This window comes from Varanus komodoensis, unplaced genomic scaffold (assembly GCF_004798865.1).
Source record: "Varanus komodoensis strain SLA01 unplaced genomic scaffold, ASM479886v1 scaffold4, whole genome shotgun sequence".
Taxonomy (NCBI): domain Eukaryota; kingdom Metazoa; phylum Chordata; class Lepidosauria; order Squamata; family Varanidae; genus Varanus; species Varanus komodoensis.
This window is the reverse complement of record NW_025335941.1, coordinates 44,960,897-44,975,016: the sequence shown is the minus strand read 5'-3', so window position 1 is coordinate 44,975,016 and position 14,120 is coordinate 44,960,897. Positions and strand designations below refer to the sequence as shown.

The following is a 14,120-nucleotide window of genomic DNA, read 5'->3' as shown; positions in this document are numbered from 1 at the left end:
TTGACCTCAGAGGCTCACGCCAGCTGTGCAATACTTGTAAAGCACAGTGCTGTGCTCTCTGCTGCTGCTGCACTTCACACCCTGCTTTTCATCTGGTTGGCTGTTTTCAGCCATCTAGATAAACTTCAGGAAGGAGGAAGGAAGGATGCTTGAGGACTGATAGAAAAGACACAGGTAGACATCCCCACCACACCCCTTTCCCCTCTCCCTGTGGGGCTCAGCATGGTTCTTTCCACACCAGCTGTGAGGAGGCCATAGGACTGCAGCCTTGATGAATTAATTTACAATTTAAAAATCCCATTAAGAGCACAAGAAGCTGTGCACCACAGCAACTTGAGTCATGCAGCTGCTTAGATTGTGCAAATGAGAGACAGTACTGCATTAAAAGCAAACGTTCTCAGAAGCTGGATTCTTCCATACAAAGCACAATTATGTCCATCAGTAAGCTATGGTGAAACGAATTAAAATGAAGAAAGAATGGTGAAACTAGCATAATTTAAATTTCAGAGAATCATTTTAATGTCATATCACATATTTACACATTGATCTTTTTGAAGTCAAGAAAAACATACTGTTTATGAAGGGCACATATTTACAGTGTCATTTGACAGAAATATCTTTATGAAGTAGAGGTTCCAGGTAAATTTCACATTAAAAAAGTGAAAACAAGGCTTTTATTTAAAGCAAGGAGGATCCAAAGAATAAGAAATTCCACTGAAATGAGAACTGCTGTCAGCAGGAGAAGGAGAATAATTCTATAACATTAAGAAATTCTGAAGAAATCATTAGAAAAATAGAACAGTCAACGAAGTATATACATTTTACTCAATAAAAATATGCACAAGTTCTTTCATGGCTTCTTGGTTAGTTAGAGATGTATTCCTGAAGAAACCTCACACATTCCTATAGAATTGTAACATACAATCCCAAATGGTGGGAAACGCATTCTTTGTGCTCCTGAGACCAGACAAACATATATCAAAAGGCACAACGTAATAACAGGAAATTCTCCATTTCATCAAACACACACATTATGACCCTTCCATAATTGGGGGGAAAGACAGTGCCGTTTTCAATTTCACTGCCTACGCTCTTCATTATCTTAGCAAAGCATTTTTTTTTCTTGGGACAGGAAGCAGACCACATCCAAGAAAGCTTATTCCAACAGCCAACTGTTAGTCATCAAGGAACTACAAGACCCTTTGCTGTTTAACATCACGGAGGAAATAAACCCTGAGACAATCTGGCTTTGGATATAAAGCAAAAGCAGACACTCTTCCCATAACGCTCTGGCTCCGCTCTAACAGCACCAAGTCCTAAGTAACAAGACAGTAAAGGGAGTATCACAGGATGGTTATTATGTTGACTCTATGTAATAAGTCCCTGGCCTTTTTACAATGGAAAAAATCAGAGATTTTTACAGACACCTAAAGGATGGTGCTGAAATCTCAATGAAGGGGGGGAAGTGCCAGTATCTGTCTACATCACATACTCACACTCGACTCATGAACAAATGCATTCTAACAGAGATGGGGCACGATGTTGCTCTGCCTCGCACTGCCACACACTCAAGATGTTAAATCAGCGCTTAGGTACATGAAAGGGGGACAGGATTCCAGATTTGCCCCACTGAACACATGTTAACAAACCGCAGCCTGATAAAAATCAGAATTATGTACAGAACAATCCTGTTTCTAGATACTCAAAAGCAAGTCCTATTATATTCAATAGGATTTACCTCCAGATAAATCGATACTGGGATTTCCCATCCCTGTCAGGAAAAATTCATTACAGTTAGGGCCACATAAAAGCTCCTTCTAATCAATGCGTGTGCATTTCAAGTGATGGAGTTTGACAGAGTTCATTTTAGGCTATTTTGGAGCTAATATGGCAGGCAATAAGAGATGTGGGAGAACAATTTTCAATTTAGTAAGTAAAAAGGTTTTTATTGAACTGTCTCAAAAAGGCACCCGTGTTCAAGTTTTGGTAGTGTGCAAATTTATTTAAATTTACAGTGCAAACCTACAAATGTTTACTCTTAAGCATAGCCCACTGTCTTCAACAGAGGTTACCCTCTAGAAAGTGTATTTAGGATTGCAGCCTTAAACAATAATCCTACACATGTTGAGACAACAAAAAGACCTATAATACCCAGCATGTTGGGAATTTTAGTCCTTTTGGCTGTCTTAGCATATATAGGACTGTGCCCTTAATTGTTCAAGCAGCAGCTGTTGTATCAACTTAAATAACCTTGTCTCATTATCTTCAATTTCAAGGGAGATGAAATAATAGAATATCACATTACCTTCCTTCCAGGGAAACCCTGCATGACATCCATATTTAGCTCTACAGAAGTCAGAGTCACATGGGAAAAAACTCTGAAAGATGTTTTAATGCAGAGAGAGCAGCTGTACAGAAGTCCTTTGAGCATGGGTTAATACAGAAAGAACAATATGGGATCTCCTTTTGTATGGCCTTCCTAGGAATACTTCCCAGCAACAGAATTTCCCTGTTCCAATGCAATGTGTTTTGGGGTGGCTTGGGCTTGAATGGGCAGTTCAGAGTCTTTCAGAACTGCAAAAATTAGTTTGTTGATATAGATCAGCACAACCACCAGCAATTTTGGACCCCTCCTGCTGAGTATGTGCCCACAGGGATGGACATGGGGAGCACCAACACTTTCAAAATCTACAAGTTAGAAAACTGAAATTGTCGATAATGATGATCCACTGTTTGGCAGTGAAATTAAGGTAGAATTCCACTGCTCCTCCCACCACCATTGCCTCCTATTAAAACTGCAAACATGACTGCTGTTTAACAGAGCTACATTCAGACATGGTTTCCTCCACTCTGACGGTACAGTAACACATCCTGTGATACAGAAAGGTTTTGAAACGGAATCTATTCTTACTGAAGTGATAATCAAATTCTGAGTTAGCATCAATTGCCTAACTGGTTAGTAGCTGCCTGCTCATAAACTTCTGGGCAACCATTTATTACACATTTATGAAAATCGTCCTATAAGCTTTGGCTTCCAGACCCATCCTAGCCATAATTATGGATTCGCTAACTGCCACAGGCTGAAGGGGTCATGTGTCAAGTTACACAGGAACCTTAATTACTAAAGATGCAAAACTGGGATGAGGTTTTGAACAAAAACAAGTTAGTCCCCCTCGCGTGCTTTGCGGTGCACATTTCCCCTTCTTAGATAAAGAACCACAAATGCAGCACACAGTGATCATGAGGTTTGTGTGTGCACACCCCCCATACACTCTCCCTACTGGATGTGCACACTTTGATGACATGTACCTAAGCAAGGGGGGAAACCCTCATAAGAATGAAAAGGACTGCAGTTCCTGGAAGAAGTCACAGCTTCTACAAAACCCTCCAATTCTGGTGGAGGAGACCTCTTTTGTTTTTACCACAAGCATTACAAAGGAAGCCACACTTCAGAAGACAGCCTTCTATACTGCAGTCCCCCAGCAGCTATACAAAACAATCTTGTTAAAACAGCATAATAAGTCACCCAGCTATTTACAAATACAAGCTCCAATAAATGTTGGTCAGTTCCTCACGACAGCAAGCCTGCAGCAGCACCTTTGAGGTTTCACCCATAACCTCAAAGGACACCTGTTTGTACATAGAGAGGCAGAGGCTACCTGATCTTTGTTCCAGGGTTTCACTGCTAAGGAAGGGGGAACAGAGGTTTCACCAGTGCAAGGAGATTGCCACCCGCCAGTACAGGTCACTGCAGCAGAGAGGCAGTAGCTGCTGGTACCAGTAAAATCTCTCGCTCTCTCCAAAAGTAGGGCTTGGTGAGGTTATTCTCCCTGAGGCCCTGCCCAGGTGCTACCTCTCCTCTTAGCTTTGCAGGACACCTATGATTGCAGAGGGTAGTCAGATCACCTTCCCTGAACACCGGAATCGATGTGCTCCTGCATATCTGACTCGAGTATCTGCACTGCTTAAAAAATCTTTCCCAGCTTGATGCCCTCCAAATATGTTGGACTAAAATTTAATGGACAGTGGCCATGCTAGGTGGAGATGATTGGAGCTATCTCAGGAGGGCACCAGGTTGGAGACTGCTGGTTGAGAAGGAGGCCCTGCACCTGTGATGAGGTCAGCTGAAGATGAGGCCAGAGAGATGCTATCTTAGACTATTTTTAATAGAATGCGACCTTCCACAGTAGAAAGGATGCAAACAGGGCTCCTTTGCACATGACAACATGCTTACCAAGAGGCATTTCCAAGGAGAACACTGCATAAATGCCACATTTGAAAAGAAACAGACGTTTCTTAGAGAACGCCAATTGTAAGTTTGCAAACAGCAAGGACACAGAACCTAAACATTCTGCTCTATTTATAAGATTTGTACACTGGTTTTCCCTCCTAGTTGAAAAAATACATGAAAAAGGTTGTGAAATTTGCAATAGTTTCTTATTTTACCACTATGACCACACAGGATCTGGAGAGTTCAGTCTTAAATGCTTGCTAGAACAGAATTAGCATGAGTGTGTTACCCTGAGCTGTTCTCTTTTGTGAACAAAGTGACAGAGTTAGGGACCTACTCGGCCAATTTTCGGTTCCACTGCTTGCGCAAGTGGAATGTGAAGCAATGCCTGGCCTGCTTAATGAGACTGGGCATTCATGAGGGTGAAGACACTTCCAAAGGCAAACTTGGCCCACAAAGTCTCAGTGTCTCGAAATATTGACCAGTTCCTTAATTTGACTTGGAAATATAACAGGCAGCAAGTCCAGCTAACTGAGCTGTAGCCCATAGTAACCCAGTCTTCAAACTGCTTCGTTCACACAGCATTTTGTGAAAGTGACAGTTTGAGCTGTTTCTGTGACAGTTTTATATTAGCACACATTCCACGAACTTTAAATTCAAAGTTCAGAGAGCAAGAGGATGGGTCGCCTGCAATTCTACACAAAGGAATGACACATTTCTAAATGGGTGTCATTTCAGTAGAGGAATTTGTTCATGTGTGAAACAACCTTCAGAGCCCGTATGGCCCCAGAATAGGGGAGACATTGGCTCTAACTCCAAAGTCATCAATGGAGTCTGTCCGATGAGACCACATTGGTCCTACTGAGATGAAATGGATGTTTGGTATAAGAAGGTCTCATAAAATGGCACAGGAAAGAACTGATCAAACCACAAATGCAGCCAACGCACTGCAAGCCAGACCTATCCCTTCCTGTCAGGTATGACACCCTGACTTGATCTCTGTGTTCCTTCAATGAAGGGTTTGCTGTGGCACAAGAGGAAGCTGGTCAATAAACCAAAGCCTAACTCATTCTTTAAAGAACAAAAAAACTGTTCTTTTAATGCCTTTTTCCGGTTGCTCTCCAATTGCTGTTATGAGATGACTGCTGCAAAAGCAATGCTTTAGGATAGTGCCAGATAAGGATGGGAACATGGGAAGCTGCCTTGTACTGAGTCACAGCCATTACTTGCAGTGCTTACACTGCCAGGGACTCTCCTGGCTCTCAGGCAAAAGCCTTTGCCAGGCCTACCTGGCCAGAGACACAAGCTGGGATGAGCTTCTACACCCAAAACAGGTGGTCTGTCATTGAGCAGGCAGCCCTTCCCCAACACCAGTTGAGGTTGCCACACAAAAACATTGCTCTCACATAAAAATAACCTGCTTACAAAATAAAGATTTCCCTTTAAGTGCCACTGTTTTCCACATAATTTGTCTCAAATGCAATATATAAAGCAGCTGGACATAAATACTGAACAATAGTAACAACAACAACATCAATAATAATAATAATAATAATAATAATAAAACCTGTTTTGCAAGAAAACTGGCAATGGAAGAGAAAAATAATAATAGGAATTAAAAGTTACAATATTTATCAGAAGTTTTGTTTTTACAGCAAATATCTCTATGGATTAGTGTTTTCCTTTGTTACCTCAGATTTTTACAAAGAAGTGAACCTCTGTCCACTTTAGATACATATAAAATCTATGATTCCTGCCCCACACCCCACAGGAAATTAAGAGAAGGCTTTGGAATTCACCAGTAGATATGCCAGCCTCCGCTGTTTATTAGGATGTATTGCTTTCACTCAAATATGTGTGTGAACCAAGAGCGCAACATCCTATTTGGAGTTCAGCACAGCTAAGCTGGACTCTCAAGTGTTTACCAGGTAAGAATAGCACTTTACTAAACGATGGAAAACTGCTATATCAATGCATTTGCAGGAACTTGTCTACTGTGCATAGCAAGTTCTCACTCTTTTTGCTTCTAGTATTTGCACACCTCCTGCTCTTAACTTCACAAAGTGAGCCACTGCAGGATATGTAACAAGCTGCAACAAATGTAGTTCACTTATCATGCACTTCACCCAATTCTAGCTGAACGTGAATGGTCAAATTCTATGCATGTTTACTCAGAAGTGAGTTCTGTGAAATCAATGAAATGAAACTTACTCCCAGGTAGATAGATAAAGGAATGGACTAAAAAAAGCTAAGCCTGATGCAGCTTCTTACCCTGATAATTATGAACTTTAAATAAATTACTTTTAAAACATAACTGGTACTGGGAGGTGGATGCAGCAGATTTAGGTTAACATCCATACAAAGAATTCATTGGATGTTTGACTACAACTGTTTCAAGGAAAATCAGTGAGTTATCTCATAAGGTTACGGTGAAAATGAGCAATACAAGGATTGTAAAGCACTAACTGTGACCAGTAGTACCCCAGCTCAGATGTAACCAACACTTCGAACCATGCAGTCAAAAAGAGCTTTTCTCAACTTTGCAGAGCTGACCTACTAGGAGTTGAACAAGGAATCATGTTTTCTACACAGTGTTATACAAAAGCTTCTCTCATGAGCAGCAGGATCTGCTGTTTTCTTAAAGAAGAGCAAGAATTCAGCCAGCAAGCTAAAGCACCCTAAAGAAGACCACTGCAATGTTTCATTTCAAAGCACAGAAATTCTGATGCACAGAAACTTTAAATAGTACAAATCAACAATGCTGACCAGTTCTTTTCTTAAAACAAATTGGTCCTAGCACTTTTTAATGCCACCCAAGAAGACTTGTTTGTATTGTAGGCAAGGCATTATTCTTGGTCATGCCACATGGGTGACTTGGAGATGGACAAAGCTGAGTTCGTTCCATTTAAATCCAAGTACAGTACCTAATGAGTTAATTTGCAGACCCTCTGAAAAATCTGGTCTTATAGCAGCATTGGAAGCAGAGAAGCCATTTTCTTTCCATATACTTATGATAAGACGGCTGGGGGGGAAAGGGCTTCCAGCAGTGAGGAATGATATAGTTGAGGATGCTCCAGAAGCCGGCCTTGCTCCTTGTGATTCTTAATGGCTGCACCACAGAGGTAAAAGCAAGCTGCAAGGGGCAGTGGCGAGACATGGGGGTCCTCTTAATGTTCCACAAAATAAAATACTTCAGGGTCCCAGAGAGAAAAGCATCCTTCTCTGCAGTGGAAAGCTCAGCTGTCCTTCAGTGTAAACAAGGCTATCAATCATTTGCAGCTATCCACGTTGTTGTCCATACTTCTTTCTGCGTCTGTTGGTGCTGAGTAAGATGCCTCCACGCTGTGCCACATCCCGTAGGCAAAATAAATGACTAAACCTGATGAAATGGGGAAAAATGGAGGGAGCATGAGGTAAGTGACAGCATGCAGACCATACTCGGGTACCTCAAACATAAGAACCAGTAGCTGCAGGGAATGCACAGCTCACATGAAAACTCTAAGAAGTCAAATGATACGGAGGTGAGCCTAGCAGGGAATGACCATCATTTGGCAAGGATGAACGTGTCTGTGACTGAGGGGAACTTTTGGAATACTCCTGGACCCAGTGGCCAAAAGCAGTGCTGACTGGGAATTATGAGGAGTGTGGAGGGCTGAGGCTAGGGAGGATTGCTACGAATGGTTCAAGAAGGAGGACCTGCCTTACCAGCAGGAGGATGAACAGGAGCGTCTAGCAGCACCACAATCGAGGGCCATACATAAAGGCAGGAATGGGTGCCTCAGTATTTCCAGAGCTCTATTTTGCCTCACCACCAATGCATCGTTTTGCAAGGTCAAAAACCCAGTTGCCAACTCACCTATAAACATCCAGATTGCAAACCGTATCCAGGTGCCACCATCCAGCTGCATCATGAGATAAACATTCACAAAGATGCTCAGGATTGGAAGGATGGGAAGAAAAGGGACCTGAAAACATGCACAAAAATAAGTTGTTCCTGTGAATCAAGCTTAGGAGCAGCAGGCATAGAACTCATTCCCACCAGCTGCATCCTCATGTGAACACACACACATCAAAGGAGAGCAGTTCTGCCTGTGATGACTAGTGTGGAACCAAAACCCCACCAGCCTCTTCACAACCTCTTCATTTCTCTGCAAAAGAGGAGTTGCTTTGCTGTCGTTTTTTCGGGATGTTGAGAATTTTGTGGAAATTCCCCTGTGCTTAGGCTACAGGGTCTGTGCACACGCTTCCTTTTCCTACCCACCCTCCCCAACCACCCACCATTCTGTCCTTGCTGTCATTTTGGAAAGCCACCTGCAGGACTTTGTCAGGATTTCCTCCCTTGGGGCTTTCCCATGCTGCTGCCTGCTGAGTGCCTGAAAGCTGAGAGAGGCATTTCTGGCTTTGCTCTGTTGCTATGAAAAGCCTCCTTCACAAGAAAAAATAGAAGAGAGAGACATTTTCTGGTAGTAGCTGGTAAGCTTCCAAGCATCCAATTGTAACTTTCTGACCTCCACATGTCTTTGCATACACTGTCCTGTCTCTCTAACCTTTCTAAAAATAGCCCACAAGTGCCAACAAGCCACTCCAAATTCAGAAATATGAAATCCATTTGTGAATGGACATGAAGGCTGACCATGTGCTTTTTCTCCTTGTATCTTGTACGAAGTTGTTATTCTTTTCATCATCCTTATAGCTATGTCCCCAACAACAGCAGACACAACACAGAGCAATTTAGCTGGTGAACCCTTCCTGATGTCCATATAAGCAGAACCTGAATTTCAGCATGGGAGCCTGCTATTTAAACAGTACAGCTGCAGGCCAAGTAAAGTATATGCAACTGCTTTGTTACAGTATTGACCATTAGCTCAGATATTTTGTTAGTTTTATATCCCACCTTTTTCCCTCTTCCTAGAAACCCAAGGCAGCTTACATGGTCTTACTCCTCTCCATTTTGTCTTTACAGCAAACCTGCAAGGGAGGTTAGGCTAGGAGACAGTGATCAGCCCAAAGGCACACAGTGAGCTGGAAACCAGATCTCCGGAGTTCCAGTCTAACCATCTGACACACTGCCCCTTATGCATATTTTCATTTAAGTTCTGTTGCATGTACTCTCCGTGTGGGCATAAGAGAGAGCTGCAGAGAGAGTTTGGCACTGGATGAAAGGAAGGACTTCTGTGATGACACACTGCCTTTTGTTGGCAGGGACGGAAGATATGGCTTTGGGAAGGACATAAGAAAGGGCTGGCAAACTTACAATGCCCCTTTCAGTCCAGGACATAACAGATACATAGTCAATGCTTCCTAACTCTTCAAATGGGTTTTTCAATGCAAAATTAAACATTGATTAGAATGTTTTATTAAGACTGGGAAAACCCTGGTTCCAATCCCCACCCAGTCATAAAGTTCATTTTGAGCCACAGTCAGCATTTCTCACATTAAACTGCCTTACAAGACCGCTGCAAAAAACAGTTGTAGAGCCATATAAGGGAAGGAAAAGTGAGACATATATGAAGTTCAATGATTTAATAGTAGAGGGGTTTGCCAACCTGGTCAGATCTGACTATGCCTTCCTCATGGAAAGATTGTTTCTCCGGTGCCCCAAACAAGGGCTTCTCAGCTGCCGTTCCAAAGTTGCAAAATTCTTTCCCTAGCTGAACAGGCTTTGCACAGGACATTTGTACTATGCACTACGATTATTCTAGCCATGCTTTGTGCTGCAGTTCATGAGAAGCTTTTGTTTAGAGGATACTTATAGTGGAATTCTATGCATATTTGCACAGAAGTAGATCCAGATAAATGAGTGCAGAACCGCAGACAAAGTTATTATTTTCATTTCATCATTTTATAATTTTATTGTATGCTGCTGTGTGCATTTAAAAAACCACAACAGAAAAGTGAATTTTAATAACAGATGCAGGGTTTGGATTTTCTGGTTATTCTTTGCATCTTTATAATTATTTTTAAAAGCACAGGATATGAGATTCCCTTAAGTGTTAAACGGCTAACGTAGATTTGATGTGGCTTTTTTTCAACTGCTCCATTAGAGGAAATAATAAAAATTCCTTTCTGGGAGTGGCATCACAACATGATGTGTTGGTGTGTTTTTGGAGACTTTTGTTGGGAGTGCCAAAAGGGAAAGTCAGCCTCGCATACGCTCTCACTGACTCGTATTACGTAGAGATAGAGAGATTGCCAGATAAGAGGCAAAGAATTAGTAGTATCAGGATTACTGAAGGCTAGACCTGAGGTGCATTTTGCCAGCCTGTGTGGGACAATTTGTTCCATATCCCTCGCTCCCTCTCCCTACCAACTAAATCCTGCCTTTCTGGCAAAAAAAGCAGGCTAACTCTTCACTAATCTCTCTTGCGTGTAGAGGCTGCAAAGCTACAAACTGCTTCCTCCCCGCAGGCTGAACCCACCCCCAAACTATGCCCCAGTGGACTACTTGCCTTAAACGAGAGCTTGGTGTTGCTTTCGGGTTGTCTCCAAATAATCACGGTGCAAATGAAGCACAGCACGCTGACCACAACAAGCAGGGTGATAACCAACGGGGACCCATTTATCCGACCGTCTTTGCCAAGGACGGTCAGGCCACAGAAGGCGACGATAAGAACACCTGAGAACAACATACATAAAATGTTTGTTGCACTGATACCATGTGGGAGGAATATAGATCCACAAGGCAAACAGCTGCCATTTTAAAGCCAAGTCAGCAGATGTCCGTGGCAGATGCAGCTGTGTAACTCTGGATCCCACACATTTTAAGGCTTCTTTGTGCATTGGTAACAGCAAGCAGCTGTTTGGTCACTGACGCCTGGAAACTGCTGAGCAGAAAGCCCTCTATTAGAGTTCCCATGCCCCTGCCATCAACAACTAACCACACGGAATGGGCAAACATTCCGCACATGATGGTTTTCTTCTCAATTCTCATTTGATCTCCATGCTGGTTTTAGAAGCAATAGTCCAAAGTGCAAGGAAAGATGAGCTGGTTTAACTTATCACCAACCTTTGGTTCAACTGCAGTCTCAGCCATGAATTCATCAGGTACCTAAGGAATCTCCTTCAGAAGCAGCATTCCTAAGTCAGCTGTCTGAAGAAGCAAACAGCAGAGGGAAGGGTACTGTTGCCTTCATAACCTGATGTGAGCTTACCAAAAGCACATGGCTGGCCACTGTTGCAAAAAAGTCCTCTGGGCCCACTTGGGCTGAGCCAAGATAACCAAGCCTCAGAATCTCTTCTGTGATGGGAGGGAAAAAAAACATTGGAACAGTACCCAATTGTGGCCTTCTGACAGTGGAGAGGAACTGCTGGAAGAATAGTTCCTCTGGAGCACATCACAGGATCCAGAAATCCTGTCATGCAAACAGAAGCTCCATCTTGTTCACAGGATCTTGTTCTGTTTTTTGAATGACTGCTAATATTAAAAAATGTGGAATGTTTTGAGTGTTGAACACTGTACAAAAAGGTGGGGTTGTATTATTTTCATCAGTCCAGACTTCCCCAATTTGGCACCCTCCAGGTGTGTTGAGAGTACAATCCCCATCATCCCCAGCCAACATGGAGAAGGGTGGTCTACTCTGGGCATGACTATGCCTGGATCCAACCTACTAGGGCTGAATTTGCATAAACACAGAATGCAAAATATTCCGAGGCAGTTCAAACACATAAGAGTTTTGTACTTTTTTTGGCTTGTCACATATCACAGGCTCAGTTTCCAGCAAAGTACTGGCTACAGTCTTCTGTGAGAATGTAAGAAGTTAGTTGTGCTACACCTATCCAAGGTCCATCTAGTCCAGTGTTGTATAAAACCAGTAGGTTCCTGTCTTGCTGCTAAGTGGTCATTTGCTGGGTTAACTTATCCACTGTTAATGCATCCAAGACTCTTTGAAGCTGACCCATGGGGTAGGAGGGAAGGAGTCCTGTATATTGAGCTGTAGGCCTTCTATGCATGAAAATCTATTAATGGGCAAAGATCTTATACCCCACATACAGAGACTATTGTGCAACTTTAAAAAAGACCTCCAAAAAGGTCTTTGGGGAACGAAATGGAGAAAAGGCTGGTTAAGCAGGCAGGCACATTCTGCATCAAGCAAAAGAGGATGGAGACGTGGGAACAAAAGGGATGAGGAAGATCAATATACTCTAGTCATAAAGGCAGACACAGAGTTACCGCAGGATTTCTGTCACCATGCTCCCTGTTTTGCCTATGCTTTTAGCACAGTCTTCTGTGCTCAGAATCTACGTACTCTGAGACATCTGTACTCCATTTCTAGTGCGTTTCATTTACGAATTGGTTAACAGTTAGACCAGCTTCGGCTCAGCCCTTTTAGTCCACCAAGGCACTGGTCAATTTCTACCAGGTGCTCATTCATTTTTGTATTGTTATGTTCTTCAAAGCAGATTGGGCTGTGTGCCTTTCAGGGACAACTAGCTGCTGCACCAGACAAGCTGCATACAACTAGAAATACTGCTGGACTGAGACTCCTATCAGCTTAGATGAAACTTCTGGAGGGGCAACAAGTTGCCCACATCTGCTTCATGCCAAGAATACACTGACAGGACATAACTGTTAGCTGTCCTAAGATAACCCGGTTACAAAAATGAATACTGCACACATCTCTGTTATTATATGTACCAGGAAAGCTCATCGGAACAGTCTCTAGCACCCTGGAATCAGCCAGCCAGGCTGAAACTCTTACCTATGATGCAGGAGGTGACATTCACTACAAATCCAGAACGTTTGGATGGATCAGTATTTGAGGGGAAGAAAATCTCTTTTAGGGAGCATTTGTCCTCCTCCTTGGGTAGAAACCCAGTCTGCGAGTCACTGGTGCTCACAGATTCATTGTTGTCCAGTTCATCAGTTGTACTAGCCATCTGGTATGCCAGGTTAGGCTGCTTGGGTTGGTACCTAAGAGAAAAGGAAATTGGGTATGTTCAATGCCTTCTTAACACCTGTAACCTTTTGTGGAGGACTGGCCTAATTTCCCCCATCCCTCACCCAGGCAGCAGCAGCAATGAAGCCCAAGAAGAGGGATGGCTAAGCATTATCTAAATATTTGGGCCAATGGCTACGCAGAATGTGAAATGCTGCAATTCCATTCATGTCCATTCAAGCTGCACAAATTTTACTTCAGGTGTTCCTACTAAAGTCCCCACAATGAGATAAAAATCATAACACAACTAAAAAAAGCAGGCCAAAATTTGCATTAAAAGCACTCTGCTCTTCTCTATAGCATTGCCCCTTTTGGTATACCCCCCACATGCACTCAGTTCAAGATCTAAGGCTGTTTTGTGTGTGCCGATGCATGAAGTTGGTTCTTCGCCATAGTGGCATCAGCTCTGCGGAATACGCCTCCCAGACAGGTCAGCCAGGCGCCAACACTGGATTCTTACAGGAGTCAGACCAAAACCTGACTCTAGTCCACCCAGTCTGACATTAAAAAACACAAAGAATCAATGGAGATCTCTGTCAATATTTGGCGCAGCCTGATATGGTAATGTCAGACTGCATAAATACTGCTAAGATCTAAATTGATTTTGTTTTGTGACCACTGGTGTCGCATGCTGTTACAGCACATAAAACTATGGTTATTAAGGGTTTGTATTATGTTTGTGATGTGCCCATTTTTTCAAAGTGTGTAAGCTGCTTTGGGCTACCACTGATAGAGAAAGCAGAATATACATTATTAAAATAAAGACAAAAACCATGGAGAAAAGAAATTGCTTGCAGAGGAGAAAAAGAATTAGGGAACCCTGTCAATCATGCACCACCAGGAAACTCAAAATCCATCAACAGTCAGCTAAAAATGCAAAAGCGGCTTCTTCTAAAAGAAAAAAAAAGGCAAGCTATATTATCTTAGTGGTATTTCCAGAGGCAGGTTCTACG

The 14,120-nt window shown here is 42.6% G+C and overlaps 1 protein-coding gene across 3 annotated transcripts in view; it reads right to left on the bottom strand.

Moving 5' to 3' along the window:
- Positions 1 to 495: 495 nt before the first annotated feature.
- SLC7A1 (solute carrier family 7 member 1) overlaps positions 496 to 14,120 on the bottom strand; it is a 50,918-nt gene continuing 37,293 nt past the window's right edge. For all 3 annotated transcript variants that reach the window (XM_044441353.1, XM_044441352.1, XM_044441354.1), the window contains exons 9-12: positions 12,931 to 13,142; positions 10,681 to 10,847; positions 8,088 to 8,196; positions 496 to 7,610 (exon numbers count right to left, since the gene is read on the bottom strand). In XM_044441353.1, the coding sequence (XP_044297288.1) occupies positions 7,501 to 7,610; positions 8,088 to 8,196; positions 10,681 to 10,847; positions 12,931 to 13,142 (598 nt within the window). In that variant the 3' untranslated portion in view covers positions 496 to 7,500. The remainder of the gene's footprint in view (positions 7,611 to 8,087; positions 8,197 to 10,680; positions 10,848 to 12,930; positions 13,143 to 14,120) is intronic.